This window comes from Coptis chinensis, chromosome 8 (genome assembly GCF_015680905.1).
Source record: "Coptis chinensis isolate HL-2020 chromosome 8, ASM1568090v1, whole genome shotgun sequence".
Lineage (NCBI taxonomy): Eukaryota > Viridiplantae > Streptophyta > Magnoliopsida > Ranunculales > Ranunculaceae > Coptis > Coptis chinensis.
The window spans coordinates 6,482,002-6,505,950 of record NC_141463.1 but is presented as its reverse complement, the minus strand read 5'-3'; the positions used below and the strand labels follow the sequence as shown (position 1 = coordinate 6,505,950).

The window sequence follows — 23,949 nt, the reverse complement described above, 5'->3', positions numbered from 1 at the left end:
ACGGGAATCATTCTCTCACTCCCAATTAAAAAACGGGTTTTAAAATTTAATTTAAAACAATTTATTAGAAAATTAAAACGGGTTAGCGACTAAAACGGTAGTCCCAATTTTCTAAACAAAATATAAATGTTTTCAAAAGAGCCTCCTATTAAAACAAATTCTAACACTTCTAATTAAAGCGGGAATCATTCTCCTATTAAAATGAGAATTTATCTCCTATTGAAATGAGAAAATCTAGCATATCTAATTAAAACTGGAATTATTCTCATATTAAAACATGATATCTCTCCCAATTGAAAAAACGGGTTTTTAAAACTTAATTTAAAACAATTTGTTAGAAAATTAAAACGGGTTAGCAACTAAAACGGTAGTCCCAATTTTCTAAAAAAAATATAAATGTTTTCAAAAGAGCCTCATATTAAAACAAATTATAGCATTTCTAATTAAAACAATTTGTTAGAAAATTAAAACGGGTTAACAACTAAAACGGTAGTCCCAATTTTCTAAAAAAAATATAAATGTTTTCAAAATAGCCTCCTATTAAAACAAATTATAGCATTTCTAATTAAAGCGGGAGTCATTCTCCTATTAAAATAAGAATTCCTTCCCTATTGAAAAGAGAAAATCTAACATATCTAATTAAAACTGAAATTATTCTCCTATTAAAACATGATCTCTCTCCCAATTTAAAAAACGGTTTTTTAAAACTTAATTTAAAACAATTTGTTAGAAAATTAAAACGGGTTAGCGACTAAAACGGTAGTCTCAATTTTCTAAAAAAATTTAAATGTTTTCAAAAGAGCCTCCTATTAAAACAAATTCTAGCACTTCTAATTAAAGGGAATCATTCTTCTATTAAAATGGGAATTCATCCCCCTATTGAAAAAAGAAAATCTAACATATCTAATTAAAACTGAAATTATTCTCCTATTAAAACACGATCTCTCTCCCAATTGAAAAAAAATGAGTTTTTAAAATTTAATTAAAACTGAATTTAAAACAATTTGTTAGAAAAATAAAACGTCTTAGCGACTAAATGGTAGTCCCAATTTTTTTAAAAAAATCTAAATGTTTTTAAAAGAGTCGGTGCGTATGCATGGGCGTACAAGCTAGTATGTACATATATTTTTCAATAATTCTATTTTTGTAAAAAGTAAGATTGAAAATATCTATTTTATATAGAATAATATAATCAACAAGGTTAGTTTCTCTTTCAAACAATTAAATATCTTTGATTTCATTAGAAAATTTCAATTTTATTAGTATTTTTTATTTCATAATTTAAAAAAAAACCCCAAGAAATTTGACCAATCCAAGTATCCAACATAACTGGACCCAATCCGAACTGGTGGGCTAGAGCGAGGGCTTCAGCTGACCATTATTGAATTGAAGGATCGAGTAGGACTTGGTCCCGAGTTCGGGTTAAAACATTTGAAACTCCGGTTATGTCTCAACCCGACCCAACCCGACCGAGTTCCACCCCTGCTGAAAAGTGAAAACGAAAGCGAAAGAAAGAGACAGCTCAACCGCTATACAGTCAAATATTCCAACCGCCTTTCTGTCTAAAAAAAAATGCATTCGTTTGCGTATCGTTTCAACACTGTACTAACTTTATCCGGTTTTCTTCTCGCTATACTTTGCACGCTCGCTTCTCTTTCAGACAACTTAAATGCCCCATCATCTGTTAATGCTCACATTCAGGTAACCAAACAAACATTTTTATTTTTCATCTTACGTTAATCTGTTGTTTCTGATGTAGTAATTCTGGAATCCGTGTGATACTATTATTTATTTTCAGGTCTTGAAAATAAACCGGTTCCGGAAGCAGCTAAATGGGAATGACGAGGTCAAATGTTTCTAAGCGAATTGATATTTTACTTTACATAATTGGTCCTCCGTGTGAATATTTATAGTATGGTGAATAACACTGTTTTGGTTGGCTTGATCCGTGGCATTAGTTTGCTAATCAAGTGTGAGTCTATTTTAATGTACATCTGCGACTGGATGTTGACTATTATGTTATCACAGGTCAGCCTAACCTTCAATGTCTCTATGGATTTGCAATCAGCTTTTACGTGGAACACAAAGCAGGTATATATTGTGGTTGTAATATAGGAAGATATATTTCTTTTACTCACTCCCTTCGTCATGCACTTCAGAGTTTAGCTAAATTTATCTGTTTATTAACTTTTGAATGCTTAAGAATTATAAAGTAAGCTTTTTAAGCAGATGCTGGGGGAACATAGAAAGAAAGAGAAAATAAGAAAATGAATGTATAAAGTATATATCTCAATACTACCAAGAAGTATTGTTGCCAAATAATGTTTTACACTTGTGCAATTAAACTTGCCTCAACATGCATATTTATTTATTTATATTTCTTTAGTGGTACATTTTAACTTTGGAAACACGAGTACCAGTAAGTTCACTTGTGTGATTCACTTTGTTCAGTGTGTGACCCACTCCATGCTTGAAAACTTTTAATCATATAAGAGCCACACCAATTTAAGCTTAAAAAGGTTTATCAGAAGAGGTTCTGAATCATTTCTGTTTCTTGAACTCGAGCTTCTATTGTTTGGGTTGAGAAAGGGACTAGGGTATAGGTGCATGTATCTCTATATTATGCTATGAGTTGTAAGACATTCAATGAAGAAGTTCATTCTATATGTTCTGGTCAGCTTGAAGATAAAATTTCATTGAGATAGTGTTTGCCTGATGTCCAATAACAAGGTATTAACTCACTCTTTTTCTGGTCCAGGTTTTTGTCTTTATAGCAGCTGAGTATCAAACTGATAAGAACTCCCTGAATCAGGTCAGGTTTCTTCTTCCCCACTTTTATCTATATGGTTTGTCACAATGATTATTTATATTGGTGAACTTATCCTTTCGACTTACCCAGATATTCTTGATACGCATAAAAAAATGTTCTTGAATTAATACTATCACGACATTCTAATTATCTCTCACTAATTCTGAGAGCAATTTCCAAGTTCTCGTTACTCATTGGACTCTAACATTCCTAGTGCTCATGGGCAGATGATCTGTATTGGTAGAGTTGATAGAACTTAAATCTTGGCCACTACCATTTTCTTCAAGGTTTCCCAAAGCCGAATATTTCTTCTGTTGTGTGAATAGATGTGGTAACAAAAAGAATGACCAAATGTTAGGGTGGTGGTGGTAGGAAATCCGGTGATTTCAGTAATGTAGTTGTCATAATTTTAGTTATTTCGTTCAGAATTTAGAAAGTTTCGGCAAAAGTTGTTTGATTTATGCATTCATGTTATTAACCTCCCCACCCAACTATTTTTAGTACAGATCTCTCTGTGGGACCATATTATATTGGAAAAAGAGCAGGCAAAACTTGTAAGACAGGCTGTCACTAAGTATCCCTTAATTGATCAGGTAATTTCTGTGGAAGTCCTTAAACTGTGTCATTATCTGTCAATGTAGTATGTCATAAGTATTTTTTTTTTCTTTTTTATATTTTTTTTTATTTAGTTTTTTCCTTTTTTGTGGATTCAGGGAAGTAACCTCCGTGGTAAGCAGATCAAACTTGTTATCCACTGGTACATCATGCCCAGAGTAGGCAGGATGATTGAGGAAAATATAGTAATGTCTGAGTTCCATTTACCTGAAGCATACACATGATTTGACCTGCTAATGTTCTAAACAGCTAAGTTATTTCTTTGCAATGATTTTTTTTTTTGATACACACTCAAGGTTGCATACAGTTGTGCATTCAGTTTCTTGTGAATGCCAGATTTTGAATTGCAATACATGAGATATTATTCTCTGTGAAAACTAAACTTTTGTGCTTTGTTCTTATTATGCTCAACTGCTGGGTGCTACTACTATATTAGTAATACGTCTATTACTCTTTGGGAAGCCTTACTATAGCTTTACTACTGCTGCTACAATCATCACTATTAGGAAAATGAGGTTCTATCTGTGCAGCAAGCACATCTTCAATTCTTCATCAAGATGTCAGGTGAAGTGGTGGTCTCACAGAAATCCCTTTTTTTGAAAGCTCTTGATGCAGTCGTCGTACATTTGAGGAAGAGTTTTGAAAGAAGGGTGCCCCAATTCATTGATTTTGCTTGTGTCCATGCTATGTGGGGTATCGTCTCCTTTGAGGCTGCCACACCTACAATACAATTTCCCAATCCATTTAGTAACAATACAGTTATAGGTACTGATCCAAAAAAGATGAAACGTGAAAAGTAAAAGAATACAGTTAGGGTACAGTTATTAGTGAAAAGAAAGGTGCTGGTACTGCAATCTATGTTTTTTCCTCACTTCTCTTCAAATGGGTAGGATGGATATTTGGCCTTTAGCATCTTAATGATCTCTGACCAGTGAGTGACTGAGCTCGAACATATAATCCTCCCTGCTGCTCTGCTCTCTTCCATGGCTATAATGTGTGCAGCAACCACATCATCAATGTGTACAAAGCCTAATGTTGTATTTGGAATTTCGCCTCGAAGACCTGATCAAGAAATTGGCGTAGTCGATTATATCTAAGAAAAAGGATCACCACTCATCATGTTATCTAGTTCAGTTTTTCAGTTGTTCCTTTGTTCAGGTGTGTTTGTAGATCTGTCTGGTTATTGCAGATGATAGACAGAATGAGATTCAAACCTTTTATAATTGCCAGTATCATGAGGAGTGTGCTGGTTGGTTGTGGAGAAATCAAGGGACCTACTACAAAAGATGGGTTCACCACCACTAGATCGATTCCTAACTCCTTTGCTAGTCGCCAAGCCTCCTTCTCACCTAATGTCTTTGCGTACGCATACCACAGCTGCATAGGAGTTCAGATGACTCTGTCAGCCGATTCCTTCCTAAGTTTCTAAGATTACAAACTGTGAAGTGCTTGTGCATCATATATATGCAATATGGTTTTCCAATAATTAGTATTCTGAGAAATACAAGTACATTATTGTGTTTACAGTACTCAGGGTCGCTCCAGTGAGACTCATTAAGAGGGGAGACTTGCTCGACGTCATTGCGATATCTTATGGAAGAACAAGAAGAGGTGAGGACAACCCGCTTCACCGATCTTGCTTTGGAGCAGGACCTCAGGACATTTATGGTTCCCTTAATACATGGATCGATCAAAGTTGCCTGTAATGCCAACAATGTTTCAGTCATCTTGACTACTGAGTAGTTAGTTGAATTGAATAATTTTCTTCAACAATCAACAAAGTTAAAGTTGTGTCTGTTAAACTACTTGCATGGATGTTAGTGTCGTAGGGAACGAGAACTGGAGATGCTGTATGAAAGACTCCATCTACACCTTGTACGGCGTCATTGAAGCTACCATCCTCCAAGAGATCAGCTTTTACGAGCTTCAGTCTTTCCTTGGCCCCATTCATTTCTAAAAGGAAGTTAACCTTTTCCATGTCCCCTAAAAAAATTAGGAAGTTCCTTCATCAGATCTAGTTATTTTGTTTATTCATTGCAGAAGAAGGATAAGAAGAGGAGACTGAAAACAGACCTGGGTTCCGCACAGTTGCCCTAACAGTGGACCCCTTTTCAAGCAATGCTTTCACTATGTAAGATGCTATGAATCCAGTTCCACCTGTTACACAATACTCTGGCATCTCTGTGTCTAGTTTCTACCACTATATTCTCTTTCTCGACCTTCAAGTTTAGTGTTATACTGTTATGTGAGTGAACTCACGAGTGCTTCATATAAATGAGGGCAGTGGAGAAGTTGTTGGGTTGTGTCATTCTTGTGATTTTGGAATTGCAATTAAACAATTTGTTAGAATGCCAGTGGGACACTGGCACTCTTTCCTCATGTTAATTGTTATATTAACTGATAAGATTATCGCTTGTAACATAGGTTATGTGACAAAGGTTGTGAGAAGGAAGTTTTTGTTTCTCATAACTCATAAGCTTTAGGCTTTCCGAAAACGGCACATGGAGACATTTAATATCTCAAGATATCGATATCCAGTGGAATATATACAGAATTACAGGCCGGATATGCTGCTGATATTTTGGATTCTTAATAAGAGGAAGTTTGTTATTGTCATATCGTATTCTAAGCTATTATTATCGGGGGAAAAAATATATCGTATTCTAAGCTATGCAGAAACAATATGGAGTTCGTGGATTTGATTTTTGATAAAACGAGAAATTAAAGTCAAGAATGGAAGATCCAATAAGTGTCTCCGTCACAATATGTAGTTCGTGGATTTGATTTTTGATAAAACGAAAAATTAAAGTCAAGAATGGAAGATCCAATTTAATGGTGGATTCTAACTAGGGAGGTGGAACATCCACACTGTTTTGGAGTGTGGAACAAAGTCGGAATAAACTCGTTCTCTGGTGGTGTCATGAGTCATCACTTGAATTGTCAGTGAACATGGTACATAGTACATACCTTCAACGACTAAGGACCGAGACGCGGAGGGGGGATTTAGTGTAGGATTTTGTAATACTACCTAATTCAAAGTCAGCACCCATCTATTCATTTGACTCTAGTATTACTGGCTTCTATTAACCATTGGAGTGTTAAAAGTTAGTGCACCTGAAAGTATAAGATATAGTCCTATATGCTCTGTTTGGTTCACTGTAATGGGATGCATTTGCACCCATTTCCAACTAACTACCCATTTACTAGTGTTTGGCCCACTAATACAAAGTGGCAGTTATGCAAATAAGTTGCACTCATGTGCACCGTATAAATAGGTTAGGAAGCAACTTGTTGCAGCCAAAAAAATAGCGTAACTATTTGCAATCTCTCTCTCAGCTTTTTTTTAGTAACTTCCTCCTCTTTTGTAGCTGCCACTAGTAAGAAAAATAAAAATTTAGTTTTTTCATCTCAATTTCTCCTCTCTCCCCTCTCCCCTCTATCAAGATTTAAACCAACTCAAATCAACTAATTTTGTTGAATCTCTGTTGAAATTAGATAAAAAATTGAAAAAAAAAAAAATTTAGGTAGTTTTTATGGATGAGATCTTAAAAAAAATTGTTCAGCATTTAAAGATTTGTTTTAATCTTAAAGTGTGTATTTAGAATTTGAAATTATGGAGAGAAGAAAATCATCTGGTTATTTAGTTATGTATTTGTGAAGAAGATGAAAAAAATATAGGGTGCTTTTGCACTACTCTAACCAAACAGGTAAAGTGAATTGTCATTGCAATTTCTTGTCGTGCATTACAATGTAATTGTACTCATTTGCTATTTGCACTTGCTTCCATCGAACCAAACAGAGCATATAGTCTTGGTATCGCAGGATGGGGATTTGTCTGCAGAGATCATACTGGGAGGGTTCATGGTGTTGGGGCTGGAGGAATAGGCGTCGATACAACCCATAATGCTAACTGCCAAACTATTCTTGAGGGAGTTACACAAGCCACCAGTATGGGATTGAGGAATATATGGGTTAAATCCCAATCAAAAGCGGCAGTTAATGCTTTTCAGTTTGATGAAATCCACTGGAGAATCAAGAGTGCATGGCACAAAACAAAGAGTAAAGTGGAATAGTTGAACATCACTCATACTTGGAAGGATATTAATTTCTCAGTGGAGACAAGTGCTCGACAAGGATGTATACTGGCAACAAGGACTAAAGCTTGGTGGCATCTCTCTCTTTGTACATTTTTTCAATTATAATCAAAATTACCCTTTAACAAAAAAAATAAAATAATACTACCACACTTCGTCTCTCCCCTAAGTGCTCATATGGAGGGAACGGTTTGGCTTGGTAGTTGGCCACCTTATATACTTAAGTAATTAAGTTGCATAATTTGAACATGAACTACCAGTTCATTCATTGTGATCGTGATTATTTGAGATATGAATGCTGCATGTTAAATATGCATGTTGTATGAGAATAAGGAGCGTCTCACTTCCCGTTAGTGGCAATAGGGCATTCATCTTAATTGGAAACTAGTTGAGCTCTAAGCAGCTCACCTTTGGGGCACGACTCTTTTTCGGCTTGATCGAACTTGACTCGTGTTATATTATGAGCCGAGCCTGAACATATTTTAAGGTTGTTTTGAAAACTACTTTAGCCTTTACATGCAAGGTCGATTAGGCTCGGCTCCAGTACCAATCTATTCGGGATCGACTCGGGTTTGACTCATTTCTGGCTTACACAGTTGCACGTACTGCAATAGTTTGAGTACTGACATATAATAGCGCTTATCTGCAAGATAGACCTACTTGGACAAAAATTAGGGTTCGAGGCCCAGTTTCTTGGTTGGAAAAGTAAATTTAACTAACTGGAAGGGTTTTTAAAAAAACACTTAAAAAAGTCCAAAATCATTAGGACATTTATAAGTTTCAAATTAGTCTAATTTTTTTTTTGTAGATATCTTATTCTAACTATTCTAAATATTGTCATACAAAAAAAAAAAAAAAAAAAATAAAAAATTTCTAAACTTGCCAAATATAGTATCAAGAATCGTGAAAATGAACGGTCCACAATTCTTAATTTGTCGAGTACATTTGATGGTATAGGATTACAAGTTTTGGATTTAAATAATTTTTTATGACAATATTTAAAATAGTTAGGAGATCATATCTACAAAAAATTAGACTAATCTAAAACTTATAAATACACTAATTATTTTGAGTTTGTTTATGTGTTTTTAAAAAATATGTTTTTAGAATCCCTCCCTTAACTATATATTTATTTATTTATAATTTACAAATAAAAAAAATAAAAAAACATTTTGGGCTTCATGTATTCCGCACTATCCATGAACTTAACTTGGGTTTTGTACTCTTCAGTGACAGATGTGTCACGCAAAATACTAGTTATTCATTATTCCCGGTGCAACAAACGTGTTTCTTGCTTTGTTGTCCAATTGTAAGTTTGTAACTTGCAAGGACCATCCGATCTAGTTACAAAAATAAGGACGACCCTGTACCATATATCAAGGATTGAAAGTTGAAACTTAGTGTAACTTATCTGCTGAAATATCAAGTTCTTTGAAACGAGCATGCTTCATATAACCCCGGCCAAATATATATTTTGGCGATATATTGGATTTTCCAAAAACCGATATGTATCGGATATATCGATGAATATATATTTTTTTGTTTATTGGTCAAAATTTTGTTTTGTATGTCGATATATAAGCAAATATCGTCAATTATATCGTTGATATATTAATAAAAATCAGTCAAAAATTGGTCAAAGTCAACAGAGTCAACAATCTATATCGGATATATCAGTCGATATATATCGGATTCAGATACAAAATGTGTCAATATATACATCCGATATATCACAATATATCTATATTGGACACTTCAAAAATCGATATATCGGTGATATTTTGGTCCTTGTCCATGTCACCATGCACTTTGTACTCGGAAGTCGGAAGTGCACTAATTTTAAACAAGGACTTGACGTGTGGAAATCTAGAATAAGTCAGAGGGGCATGTAATTTGTATATGCATAAAATCTTTGGTTCTTAACTTACCTCGAACTCCAGTAGTTCCGCATACTCACAGGTTGTGGTGAAACTTTTGGATTCAGATTGGGAATATTTCGTTTAAATTCAGAAATTCTTGACAAGCTGTTTAGCCACACTACTTGGAAATCACTTTTTTTTTGGCTTCTAAAATGTTTAAATCATCACACGTCATGAAGGGATCCTATAAATGTCTAAATTTAATTTACATAAAGGATTATTAGTTAATTCTTAGCTCTTAGGTGTAGATAATCAAGAGGGGATGGTTTTTGAGTAGTATTAATGGCTGCTTTTCATATGTAAAAAGATGCCTACGTATCCAGCACTGTGTTAGTGAGACTGGAATCAAGCCACACGTAGCTTTGAATGATGGCTTTTATAGTCATTGAGAATGAGCATCGGGTGCGACACGTGTACTGATGAGTACAGGTGTGTAGTTGAGATAAATGACATGTGCCTATGAGAGGCGTATGGATAGCAGTTGTATAGGTCTAGCTGAGTTGGCATAGGATGTAATGATGGTGTTCTCCGTAATGATGGTGTGTGGCTGTAATGATGCATGTATTACGACAAAAAAGATGTTTAAGGATAAGCTGATAATGATGATAGTAGCAGGTGATGATGTCATGATAAAGTCAAGTGACGAGTCACCGATCCGCTAAGTATGCGAATGTTGATGAGTGTGCGAGTGTTGCCGAGTGTATGTAAGTCTAGGAGTCGCGTTATGCTGGGGGGAGTCGTTGTGCGTGCACATCACGTGACTGATGGAATGTCCCTTACAAAGCCCTCTCTTGTTAGCATGTTCTTGAAAAGAGCGTGTTGATGAGAAAAAGAAAAAAAATAAGGTAAAAGACCTGAAGGCATGTGATGCAACGGTTACGAAAAGTGAAGTGGGCTGGTCTGAAGTAATAACTACTGCGGTTATGATTGTTTTGCATATGAAGAGACGGTTGTAGAGCTCAAGGTAGGTTCGTGGCCCGGATGAAATGTGAGGTAAGTGTTGTATATGCCGTAATGACAGAGGATCGTTGGATGAAAATCGTGCGAATTGAACCGTTGATTGTGTTGATGGTATGAAAACTGGCACTCAAAAGAGAGTAGGCGAAAGGTCACATTATATGGAGCGTTGATAGGTTATAGCGGTTTGGGGATCGAACGGATGGGGATTGTCTGGTTGTGGTATATAAGAGGAAAAAAGTTGGTGGATAGAGTATTTGTTTGCTGTTTTGTAAAAAAGAAAAAAGAAAAAACGTCCGACTATCGGTGTAGAGGCCTGTATTGAAGATTTAGCAAGAGTATCTTTGGCGAGCATTTCGATCTGTACGGTACCAGGTACGTTCTTAAATTTGTTTTGGTTTGTTTATTTTGTTTATGTTGGGGAGGGTAGGAGTATGTTACCAAAGTGGTGATGAAAAAGATAGGTCTTTTTTGTTGTACGGATTGGTAAGATGGTAGGTAGTTATGGGTGGATTTTTGGGTGTGATTTGAATAGTAGCAGTGATAGCTTTGATGTCACTTATGTAGGAGAAGAAGAGGTGTTGAGTGAGGAAGGAAGTGTTTGTCTGGAGGAAGTGTTGTAGTTGGTGAAGTGTGGAGGTAGCGTGTGTACAAAATAATTGTTGGATATGGAACAATCGTCGCCGACTTGAGAGGAGGGTAGTGAGAGTAGCGAGGATAGAACTGAATCGGGCAGTCGCGTGAGTGGTGCCCAGGGAGTTGTGGGACGTCACTGGCTGGGAAAGTTCATCGTGGCTCATGTAGTGTGGAGTCGCTGGAACACATAGTGAGAGAGATGATGGGGTTAGAAAAGTTGAAGTTTAGGGTGATTGCTGACCTGTGAAAGGATTATCCGGCTTGTAGACGTCCTGAGTACGAGCTGCTAATGCCGACAGTAGTGGTGAGTACTGGGCAGATGATGGCTGGGTTGAGAATTCCTTTCACAAAGCTAACAGTCGAGTTTTTGAATTTTTGTAAGAAGAGTCCTTACCAGTTTACTAGTAATAGCTAGAGGTATTTGAAGGTTTTTGATTTGTTGAATGAGACGCAAGGTTGTGGGATTACTCTAAAGGATATTTTGGAGTATATGTATGTCAATGGGAATTGGTCGAAGGATAGGACAGTGTTGACGTGTGCCCTAAGCTTGAGGGTGGGTGCGTCAGAGTTGATGGATTTATCGAATCGGGAAGCGTGGTGGGAGTATCTGGTTCTTATTACAAGTTTGTTTTGCAAAGCTGGTAGTGGTTCGAACCATTATCGGTGTAATAATGAAGGTAAGAGTGGGTGGTTGATGTTTGTACATGTTTTTGTTTTGGGTTTGAAGGTTTCTGATATGTGTTTGTGTTTTGTAGAGATTCCAAAGTTTACAGTGCCATCATCGTAGCGGTGTGGTAAGATAGAGGGTTTCAGCTGGCTTGGGAAGGGAGGAAAAGAAGTGTTTGTTGCTGACGATTGCTGACTGTTTCGACTAACGGTGGTCGATTGTTGCACTCGAGAAGAAGGACGAGAAGAAAGACCGTGCGAGGAGTCATAACAGACGGTCGGTGATTTTGATAAGGGATTTGGTTGAAGAGATGGATGGTGGTGTCGGGGACAAGAGGAAGGGGTGTGGCTTGTGCAGAGTTGTCTAGGGGAAGTCGTAAGAAGTCAAAACCGGGGTCAATGAAGATCGCCTTTGTGAAGCTGGGAGGGACGAAGGTTGTAGATTTGATTGGAGGCGAGGGCGCTGGTGGAGTCATTGAGGCGACTAGGAGCCCTGTTGTGAGTGGTGGTGAAGTGTCTATTGTGACCGGGATGAGTGAGCTGGGAGTGTTGGTGCCGAGTGGTGGTGAGGCTGGTATGGAAATGGCAGTGTATGTGCAGTGCCTTCAAAGAAGGTGGTTGATGTTAGTCGTGTATCTGCTAGCGAGTGGGCGAGTGGTCCTAGTAGGCCAGTGCCTAGGCTGCCAAAAGATAGAGAGGAGGATTATGTTGGGAAGGCTGTGTTTGTGGAGGGTCGTAGGATGAGTCGTGTGAGGCGCACGGACACAGCCTATAACCAAGCGCCGATAGCGAGATGCTTAGTTGATTCGATTATGCTAGATGCTGATCGGAAGTTGGTGGAGAGGATGACTACTATAAAGTTGCGAGAACAAAGTCCGGTGAGCGCGTACTGGGTAAGTGTTCATTCTTCAACTATTTGTACGAGTCATTTTGTATGCTTTATTAGGTTTAACTATTTCTTGACGTGTTGTGTTGGTGTATAATATGCTCTACGTGCAACAACTGGAAGTGCTTTCTTATGTTTCGGCTTTATCTAATAGGGAGATGCAATCGAAATTAACTAAGATTGATGACTTGAGGGCGCGTTTTGAAGAGGTGGAAGCTATGGATGCCATTGTTCTCGGGGATTTGCATGCAACTAAAGCAGCGAAGATGCGTGCGTTGAAAGAGTTAGATGAAGTGAAATTTCAGTATGATAATGAGAAAATGTTGCATGGAGAGTTAAAGAAGATGTTCGATGAGCAAACGTTAGAGCTGGAGCGTTTGAAAAGGGAGCTGGTTTGCGAGGGGGGACGGGCACAAGTACCAGAAGCTAGCGGAAAGGTGCACCTCGAAGTGGAATCGTCTGGCTAGCTATCTAGCATAAGGGAAATTAGTGCCGGCGCCTGGTGCGGAGATTGCTGCCATTTCCCAAAGTGATGATGATGCAATGATGATGATGATGAAGAGGACGATCGAGATGGTGATGCGGAGGTGTCCTCTGTCGCAGTTGTGGATGCAGTCGCTGATACATGGAAATGAAAAGTTATAGTAGACTCAAATGTTCCACTTGGGGACGAGTGCTGTAGTGTCGATTGTGATTGAAGTGCAAGCAACTGAAGCGGTTGATGTGGCTGGCGAGAGGATAATGGCTGATGGTGGTGCGGTGCTTGTTCCTTCTTGATTTTATTGTGTATTTGGCGAGTGTTAGTGAGGTTGGTGTGGCTTTAAGTGATACAATAGAGTATGCCTTGTGCTGCTCGTCTTGCTTGTTTCTTGTTCCATGGTAGAAATAGCGAGTCATTTTCCACTGGGTGAGGTCCAGTATAGCTCTTTGCAGGGAGCACTTGAATTGCTTATTGCTTTCGAATGTATATTGCGATTGTTGTTTTGTCTTCTTGTGATCTGCATATCATGTTAGCTTGTAAGCATAAAGAATGTAAGTAGAAAAGGTAACCTTGTCACTTTACCACATTTGTGGGTGAAACATATTTAGTCCTTCTTGGACGTTGCTGTTTTGGGAAGTGGAATTGTCACTTTGAAACCTGCAGTTGTTAAATGCTGGAGTTACGTTAGACTTGACTTATCAAGCCAGGTTTGCGAGGTGTCATATGAGAGGAGAGGGTCATAGATGGCATGTTGAGATATGAAAATCAAGAAAATTGGACTTGACATATGTGGTTGAGATTTTGCACACATTTTGTTAAAATTGTGGCCCTTGAGGCTGATGTAGATTGGAGGGTTGGGAGGATAGCGAGCTTGCCTATATAAAGTGGTATCTAAAGTCATTGTCATTTGTATACTTGGAGAAATTTTGCCAAAATTTGCTGCTGTGTTTTATTCTTTTGTTCTCATGTTTTGTCTTTTGTCCAGTTTCTGTGTGGAGTTCTTGGACTTGTAATGTGACCAGTGTTGAGGTGTTGGTAATGTAGTTGTTGTAGTAGTTTATTTGTAGTGCTGTTGAGAGATGAGGAAGAAAAAGAAATGGCGTTGTGATTATGCCGGTGGGAGTTTGTATCAGGTGGTGGGGGGTTTTTTGGTTTCTGGGCCGGGAGATGGTGGTTTGTTGGTGGAAGGGGTGGTGGAGGGAATTGTTTGGCTTGATGCAGGTGGTGGTGGTGATTGTGGAGGGAGAGTTGCGAATGTGTAGCGAACTCGTGGTGTTGGTAGGTGATATTCTGCTCGACCCCTATAGGGGTTGTGGTTAGGAATGGGTGGTTTCGGGAAATGATGCCCGACTACATCCCCCGAGGGAACTCCGTTCGGGGGGGGGGGGCATACAGTTGTCTTGATGTATGGTGTATGGTTCTTCAAATAAAGCGAGGCTGCGGTTGTGTAGGGGAAGGTTTGGAGCGATCAGGGAAGAGATGGCCTTATTGTGGCTGGGTCGTTAGTGGAATGCCGGCTTCAGTAGGTTATCTTGACTCGGTTGTTTAGAAGTTTTGTCTTGACAACTGCCGGTGTGCTTTGGGAGCAAATCAGAGGGACACCGGCAGGGGATGGATGTCTTGGTTTTGGCGACACCTTGTCTAGTGTGATGGCGTTTTCGGGCATGGAGATGACTTCATGGCTCCTAGTAATTTGCCTCGAGCGGGTTGTGTTATTATCCCTAGTTTCCTTGGGTCGGTCTCAAGGTTAGAGAGAGTTGACCGAAGCTAGCAGCGACTTTCACTTGTTTATGCCTGTCACATCCCAAATTTCTAGAAAATTTAAAATAGGGAATTATCCAAGATATAAATATCTCAATCGTCACCCTATTCAATCATCTGAAAACTTAGGATGAAACGAAACCCTAATAGCCTATTATCAACCACGATATTAAAATCTAAGATCAAATTTAAAACCAAAAGGAACAATCCTTCAATCACATTATAAAACTACAAAGAAACTAACAAACTTTATTATATCTGTCTCAAAAACAAAACCGTACACTTCAGAAAAACTTAAACCAAAAGACTCCAAGAGAAAATCCAAATCATGTGTCCTCATCCACTACACTCCACCATCTATGTTTCCAAGAACACACCCACGTTGCAAAACAAAGCAAATATGGGTCAGCAAATTGAATTTGCTGGTATGAGTAAGACTAAATATAAAAACAATATGTTCAATATTTCAAATAAAGGAATATATTATTACAATCATTTCAACTTGGAAGACAAGTTAGTTATGTTTCTCAAAACGGCATGTAGTTTCTTCCTAAGTAAGATTTTACTCCCAATATATAATTTCAAGAATCTCATATAACAGTACTCATCATTTCACTTTCCAAAATAACTCACAACATAAATACCACTTAGTAAATGCACATATGATAACCTAATTAAATATGAGTTTAATACACCTTACTTTTAAGCCAACACGTCGTCGTAGGGTAGGATATTTACGTCCCTACATAAAAGATTAATAGATCCTACCCTCCTGCAAAACAGAGTTAGACATCACAATAAAATGATTTATCTTAGCCAGTCAAATTTCCATTCTTAATCAAACCTCATTTAAGACATTTAAGTCTAATTTATATAACTTGGTTCTTCTCGCATATTCGGGGAATACCACTTATCATAATACCTATATCAATGGTAGTCATTCACATGACATCATTACGTCATAAAGTTTCTGTGTGCATAACCATAGATCTCAGACTATCACAAGTCATTAATATTTTCATAATAACATATCAAGTTATAGTCATTTCGCAATCACATAAAAGATCACCAACATTCACTAATATTATTCACAGTCACACTTCACATCTATAACATCACACAAATTCATATACTTTTAGTATGCTCAATTCCACAATGCATCTTGTTTATTAATCACTTATTTACTGACCTCAGCTTTAGTTCCTACTCCACAATTTGCACTTCACACATTTGTCAAATCACACATACCCGTGTGCCTCTCTCACACCGAGTACTACCACTACAAGACATATGTCCCAAGCGGGGATATCGCCTCCAAGAACATATTTACATCTTGCAAACTCATAACTTGTGAGTCATAGCCATCTCTGGGCTTTCCATTCGCATAATCACAACCTCTTATGGGTATTCAATATCTCAGGTCATTCATGGCACATTCAATGAATACCTTGGGTCATTCATGGCACATCCAATGAATACCTTGGGTCATTCCCGCCACATTCAAGGAATACCTATCATAACACTAACAGGTCATTCATGACACATTCAATGAATACCTTCCTATCACATGACATCTCAAGTTATAATATATCATTACCAAATCCTGAGGCGTGGAGAGTTCTAAAGGTGTGGTCGACTTGTTGAAAATATTATTCTCAGCTCACTTATCATTGTACTAGCATTAATCATACACAATAATTGATCACACGTGCATAGTTATTTTCACGCATCAATGCAAATCAATCACACATTTAAATATCATGGAACGCAACACGAATGGTCATCAATCAAATACAATTCAAACAACCACAATCACGTACACAATTAAATGATAACATTATACACATATAGTTATCACAAAAGCTAATATATAATATAGTGGTTGCACCTGTACATAAGGCTGCCTACGTATCTAATCTTTCAAGATTAGAATCAAGCCTTACATAGCTTTTAACCAATAAATATCAACATCCTTGTATGTACCTTTAAGGAAAACAACAATTTATACTATATAGAAACATAGTACAAAATATCGCGATATATCACGATATTTATCGAGTATTTAAGAAAAGATATGATTTTGTCGAGGATATGTCAAGGATATTATCTCATGTAAAAACTGTACATATCGTCGATAAATTCGCGATAACCTACTAAATTCAAAATATCCACGATATGTTGACTTTGTTAACTAATAACAAGACGTGGGAAATTGCCCACTATGCTTTATTGAGAGAGAGAAAGTTACAGCCACGTCGTTTTTTGAGGCTTTACTATCTAGAAAAGAGTTTTTTAGATAAAAAAAACTTCTTCTTCTATAGCTCATCTTCCTCCTTTCTTATTTCTCATTCTTAATACTTGTTTCAAAGAAAATAGATGCAAGATGGAAGACTGTGAAGTGAAATCAAAGAAGAAAATTGAGATGGTTTTATAGTGACAACATTTTTATATAAAAGAGAGGGAGTAAGTAGAATCAATTTTAATTTGGGGTGAGTGTCCATAGTATGTTTTCAACTTGTAACATGGAAGAAAATATGGAATTGTTATTCATGATTTCTTCAATGGATTGGAAGTTTGAAACCCCTCGTTTCTATTTGTTTGAAAATGTCGACCAAATTGATATTTATCAAAATATCACGATAATATTGATATTTATCAGTATATCGTTAACATATCATCGAAGTTTGCAGATCATACAGTGTTAAATATCGACAAAGAAAGGGAAATATCCACGATATATATCATACTTTTAGGAGTCGATATTTCGCCATATCGCGATATATTTTTTTCTATGTATAGAATCACATACAATAAGTTTCAAATACTCCCACAATCATGTACGTAAAGTTTCATATCTCAGAGATACACTATGAACCTTTAAATCCAAAAACTCACAAATGGATATTTCTCTACTTTTGATTCTAAACAAAACGATTTTTATGAATCATGTCGGTTCCAAATAAAACCATAGTCTAAAAGTAGACTACAAACACTATATAAAACACCCAAGAAGAGTTTAAGAGACTCTTAGTTCATTACTAGACATATTTCCCAAAATAGGTTCATGCACATAAAAGATAACATGGTAGGTTTTCTAGCCAACTTGTCAATGCTATAGTTTTTCCTACATTCATCCAAATGACATGTAACTTGATTATTTAGAAACTAGAGTATGTAGAAATACTTTTTCATGTATAACTCGAAGTCCCAACCTCAGCCTATCTAAAAGAAAACTTAGGTTGAAAACGGTAAAAATCCTAATTTTAGCAAATTGGATTTCTGACAGACTATCTTCTGAATGACACAACTCTTTCCACAAGTATCCAAATGCATCGAGGAATTTTGTGTTGAAAAGCTAACACACATAACTTACTTTTTTATGTTTTACAAAAATACTCATTCTCATTCTAAGTGTACGAAAACTAGGTTAGAACACAATGCACAGAAACTGATTTCTGATACACTATTTTCTGCCAGTCAAACTTCCAGATGTCATAATTAATTCCATAGGCCTTCGAATGTGATGAGGCCAATTGGAATAGAAATCAGACTTCCAAATCTTACTCTTTTAAGTTTTATAAAAATTCTAACTTTCACCCTAATTATTTTAAAACTGGACTTGAACACAGTGCACATAAACTGATTTCTAACGTACTGTTTTATGTCAACCAAATTTCCAGACATTATATCTATCTCCACAGACCTCGGAATGCAACGATGCCAATTGGGTTGGAAAGAAGACTCAGAACACTCACTTTTTTATGTTTTGGCAAGAGTTTGAATCTGACCCTAACTATATGAAAACTCGATTCCAAACCAGACCGGACTTCTGCAGTCAGAAAATTCTGACATGCTAACTTCCGAACACCGTAACCATATCCACAAACCTCAGAATGCAACGAGGTCAATTGGGTTAGAAAGAAGACTTTCAGACCTTATTTTTTCGTGTTTAGAGGAAAATCTAACTTAAGCTCGAAGTATAAGAAAATCAGCTCCAAAACAGGACATAAGTATAAATGTTCCAGTTTTGATGAAACTATATGTATGAACTCAAACAATTAAACCAACTAAGCAATATTCATTGATTCAAATACCATCTCCACCTCAATCCACGTTTCAGTATGACAGTAACCATATATAGGTAAAGGCAAATGATATATGTAAACCCAAAATTTCAAATTTCAAAATCCACAAGAAATTGGTAGAATGATTACTTACAACTTCACTAGCGCCATTCTACCATATGGTGTGTCAAAATAAAAGAGACAACATTGAATAAATTCATGGAACGGAATAAAATGTATGTACATCAGTAAATCATTTATACTCATGATCACATATCATTATTTGAAATAGTATTCGGTAAGGTTTGCACCTGTAGCCATCTCATGCATAGCATTCATATCAATCATTACCACTCATACAATTCATTAATAGTTCCAACAGTAGCTATAGTCAAAGCCTTACGAAAGAAATCTAAACTTCTCACATATATAATGAAATACTTCAAAGCAACCAATAGCCTACATAACACCCACAACTACAACAACATACCCACGAATATCTAGATATAGCAGAAGTAAACCTTGAGTTAGTAACTCAGAACGCCATTTATCTCTTTTGATCAAATTAATAATTTTTCATCCCAAAATTCCAATTAATAAATTAAGTAAATAATAAAAGAAGTTATATGCTCATCAATCAAATAAAGTTGTAAAGAAAAGATTTAGACTACTTACCGGAATTAATCGAAAAGCGAAAACATTTATTTACGTAGCAAACTCGAAATCCGGCGAACTCGAAAACTAACTTCAAGGTGCTATTTTCCTCCGCCCCTTTCTCTTTCAAGCCCTCTCAAGCCCTCTCTCTCTCTCAATCTCTCTCTCTCTCTCTCTCTCTCTCTCTCTGTTTTTTTTTCTTGTACGTCTCTCTGTTTTTCTCTTATATTTCAAAAATCCGAAAAATACTAACAAAGAGGGAAAGTTCGGTTGTAACCAAACCCTTCTAACTCTCCCATGTTTTTATCTTATCATATTTTATCTTTATCTTTATCTTTAAAAAAAAAAATATTATTATTACTTTTTAAGCCCTAATAAATAGGGAAAAATATAAAGAAAATAAATGGGGTGTTATAATGCCTTTGAATCACTTCCTACTGGCTTGTTGGGATACTTGATCGTCGGGATACGATTGAGTCTGGGATGAAGGCGTAGTCTTCACTTGCTTTGGGGAGGTGGCCATTTTGCGTTGCTAGACTTGGTGATGCATGTCGACGATCGCGGGAGAATCTTTAACTTTTGATCACGACGATACTAGCCCTCAGTGTATGTAAAAAGTGAGGGGCTAACTTGTAATCTGAGAGATGTAATATGAGGGATATAATCTGAGAGATGTAATCTAAAAGATGTATGATGTTATGAAAATAATACGAGAATTTTTGTGTCTTCTATATGTGCTTGATAAAATAATTTCTGCTTGTATATGAATAATGTAGTTGTCCAAGTTGTCTGTTGTTTGTTGAGTACTTGTTATCGCGTGGTCGGCTGGTTCGACTGAACGAATGTAAAAGAAAGGGTGGCAGCCCTCAGTGTGTTGAGGAATGGCTGAATCCCTGAAAAGTCGTTGTAGGACTTATTTTATGAATTGAGACTATGAATCTTCTGGATAGCCTTTGCAAGTCGTATTGTATGAGTTGAGATTGTGATAGTCTACCTTGTGGAGGACGATCGAGTTCTTGAGAGGTCTTTGGAAGACTTGAGATTATGATAGTCGATCGACTCTGTGGAGAAGTCATTTAGAAGGCTTCAGGTGAAGATTGAGACTGATCCCATCTTGTGGGGAACAGTCGAGTTCATGAGCTGTTGAGACCTGTATGATTGGTGGGACATTTTTAGAAGGGTTTGTCGACCCATAGAACTTGTGATATTTTGCGAACAGATTGTCGAACTGTGTGGGCATTTTTCGAATGGATTGCCGACCTATAGAACTTGTGATATTTTGTGAACAGATTGTCGAAATGTGTGGGCATTTTTCGAAGGGATTGCAGACCTATAGAAATTGTGACATTTTGCGAATAGATTGTTGAATTGTGTGGGCATTTTTCAAAGGGATTGCCGATAATGAGTAGGAGAAAATTCTGCAATAAGGTGATTGAGAAATGTGTCTTGCATGTATGGATAAATTAGTATTGATTACTTAAACATATAATAACTTGAGCCTGGCAGCATTCCAAGGGCGGGGAAGGAGTTCACCTGTGGATTTTTGGAGCCAATACGAGCCATTGCCAACGACTTTGTGGACGATGTATGGGCCTTCCCATTTAGGGGCGAGCTTGGTGTCCTCCAGCGTTCGTTTGAGGGCCAGGTCTCCGATTTGGAAGAGTCGTGGGTGTACCTTCTGGTTATATGATTTGCACAAAATTTGTTGGTAGCAGGCCAGATGGAGGGTTGCTTGGTCGTGTTTTTCTTCAAGGAGATCGATGTCGCATGTAAGAATTGTGTCGTTGTGATTTCATAAGGTATGACGGCTTCGGTTCCAAAGCATAGGGAGAAAGGGGATACGCCTGTGCTGGCCCGAGTAGTGGTTCATAGTGCCCATATGACATTTTCGAGTTATGTCGGCCATTGCTCTTTCTTGCTGTCTAACTTTTTCTGAAGAATCTCAAGGATGAATGATAAAATGTAAAACCGATATTTTTACCTATGAATAAGTAACGAGACTCAACCGCAAGTAAAACTAGAACTATTTTCTAGCTTACGCTTAATATTATCAAAGTTCTCTACTCTCGATGCTATTGCAATATAGTTGGAATAGAAAGTTCATTCCACTCTTAGTTCTTTAGAATTCACGTTAACTAAGATTATCGGTTCTATCAAAGTCGATGAGAGTAACAATGGAAATTATAATAATCAAGATGCGATAATTAAAAAATATGGAAATACTAAATTGAATATATGATAATGAATTAGGGGGATTTGATTCCACCTTAATTCGACTTAATCAACTAGCGAGGAATTGTCATAATCCGAATTGTAATGCTTTCGCATAAAAATTGGGTGTTTCTAATCCCTAATTGTTCATGGTAATCTCTACCAACTAACAACTAGCATGTGAAGCAATCAAACCCATTCTTATGGTGAACTAATTACTTTCTAGAATGGAATAGAATATTACGAACTATTCTACGCTAACAACAATCAAGTTTTCATCAAGGCTTCTTCAAACCCCTCCAATTGAGGTTTTAGCCTTGAATTATTACATTATCATTTCTAATACAAGAACACATAGAACAACCCATTATTGAATAAATGATTAAACTTATAAATCTAATTTAACAATAATAATAATGATTCTAAATGAATTAAAACAAGATTTAAAAATAATTTAGAACTAAGATGATGATTAACTAATTATCAAATTAAGACAACCTAATTATGAATTTAAAACAACTAAAACTAAATAAAAATTGAATCAATAAACTAAATTGAAATAAAAAACTAATAATTTATTATAAAACTAAATCTGATTATAAATAATATTCATTCTTTGTTCTAACTAATCTATTGGAATGGAAAAACTAATTCTATGAAGTAAAAACTAGGTCTCCAACAAGTTATTGGATAATTGCTAACTAAAAAAACTAGATGCTTAAGAGCTAAGTCTTGTGTCTTCAAATGGAGGAGACAAGATCCACTTTTTCGTGCATGGGCTGAGGAGCCATGTTTTGGGCCGAAAAATCGAGCCCAAAACCTAATTTCTTCAGTCCACAGAGGGGTTTTCAGCTAGATTTGACTTCAATAGCCTTTTTGTCCACTTCTACTCCTCTGATTAGGTTAAGGCTTAGACTATTGGAAAGCTCTTTCCAAGATGGCCATTTTGACATAAGGTAGGCCCAATTCCGAGGTCGGAGTTTAAATATATGGCCTTCGAAAGTTCTGCTGACTTTTGTGCGCTGTTTCGGCCTGCGTTGACTTTGCCTTTTTAGCTTTGACCGGGCTTTAAATGGGCTTTTTCTCCTTGGATCATGGCCTTTAATCATAGAACTTCTTAACAACCAACCCTTGCTCCATTATCTCGCAAAAGGGGCGCATTTCTGCACATATCCGACTCCAATGCCTGAAATACATAAGAACACGATAAAAAGCACTAACTACTCTTACTTATTAATCACATAATTGGTCAAAAACGATATTGTTAAGGGGGTTAAAACTACAGTTTTGGGCTCTTATCAAACCACCCCCAAACAGCATTTTGCTTGTCCTCAAGCAAATATGAGAAATTAGCATAAGTGACCAAAAATGGAGTTCTAACTAATCTCGTTTCACCGAGTGCGATTTCATTGACTATATGCAACAAGGCCTTCAACCACTAGGAATTCCCTAGTGGACGAGTTATAGCCTTGTGAGAGTTTTCTAGTGAAGGTACTTACAAACTTCATCTATACTACAACGACTAAGAAATAAAACTATTGTTTTCTTATTTATGTCTCAATAATCTATACATTTCATTAGCAATAAATACAGAATAATCAAGTCAAAACCTAAGCTAATATATGCATAATAATAAATCATCTACGAATAAACATAAATATAATGAGTAATACTATGAAATGCACTAACAGGTCCGTTTATAAAACTTTGGAATAGCATCCTTAAGTAGATCCTCACATAAATGTCAACACAAAAACATTGATTTTTCCGCTCAAGTTTAGCTACTTCAATGTGCAGTGGACACACTTTACCTTACAATCTCAATGACACACAAGGAAGCCAAAGTCGATTAAACACATCTGCCACTTACTATCACACTAACCTATTCCTAATTGAGCTAGAGGTCTTTATTAGGTATTGTGGGGATTAGGTGATGGTTTAAGAATGAAGGAAATGGATATTCAAAAAGAACCAATCTGAGATAATAGAATCTTCATATTCTCTAACTAGAGAAACCTTTGTTCTTTTACTTCTACACTTTGTTTCCATCCTTAGCCTTTTATTTTGGCTTTTTGACTCCTTTTATTCTATTTTTGGAGTTTTTATTTTGTTTTTATTTTTATTTTTATTTTCTTTTCTTTGGATGGAAACTTCTTTTCTTTTTCTTTTCGGAAGCAACTAATTAATTTTTGTTTA

The 23,949-nt window shown here is 36.6% G+C and overlaps 2 protein-coding genes across 2 annotated transcripts; one reads left to right on the top strand and one right to left on the bottom strand.

The window, feature by feature from the left end:
* The first annotated feature begins 1,477 nt into the window (after positions 1-1,477).
* LOC147479585 (signal peptidase complex subunit 3B-like) lies at positions 1,478-3,828 on the top strand. The gene is made up of 6 exons (XM_086580563.1): positions 1,478-1,701; positions 1,799-1,846; positions 2,029-2,091; positions 2,759-2,812; positions 3,316-3,402; positions 3,523-3,828. Exons 1-6 carry the CDS (start codon positions 1,573-1,575, stop codon positions 3,646-3,648), a joined length of 507 nt encoding a protein of 168 aa, XP_086436689.1. The 5' UTR covers positions 1,478-1,572; the 3' UTR covers positions 3,649-3,828.
* On the bottom strand, positions 3,682-5,785 carry LOC147479584 (tetraketide alpha-pyrone reductase 2-like). Its single transcript, XM_086580562.1, has 6 exons — positions 5,498-5,785; positions 5,235-5,407; positions 4,936-5,124; positions 4,639-4,801; positions 4,297-4,486; positions 3,682-4,144 (listed from the first exon to the last, which is right to left on the bottom strand). Exons 1-6 carry the CDS (start codon positions 5,601-5,603, stop codon positions 4,003-4,005), a joined length of 963 nt encoding a protein of 320 aa, XP_086436688.1. The 5' UTR covers positions 5,604-5,785; the 3' UTR covers positions 3,682-4,002.
* Positions 5,786-23,949: the final 18,164 nt, after the last annotated feature.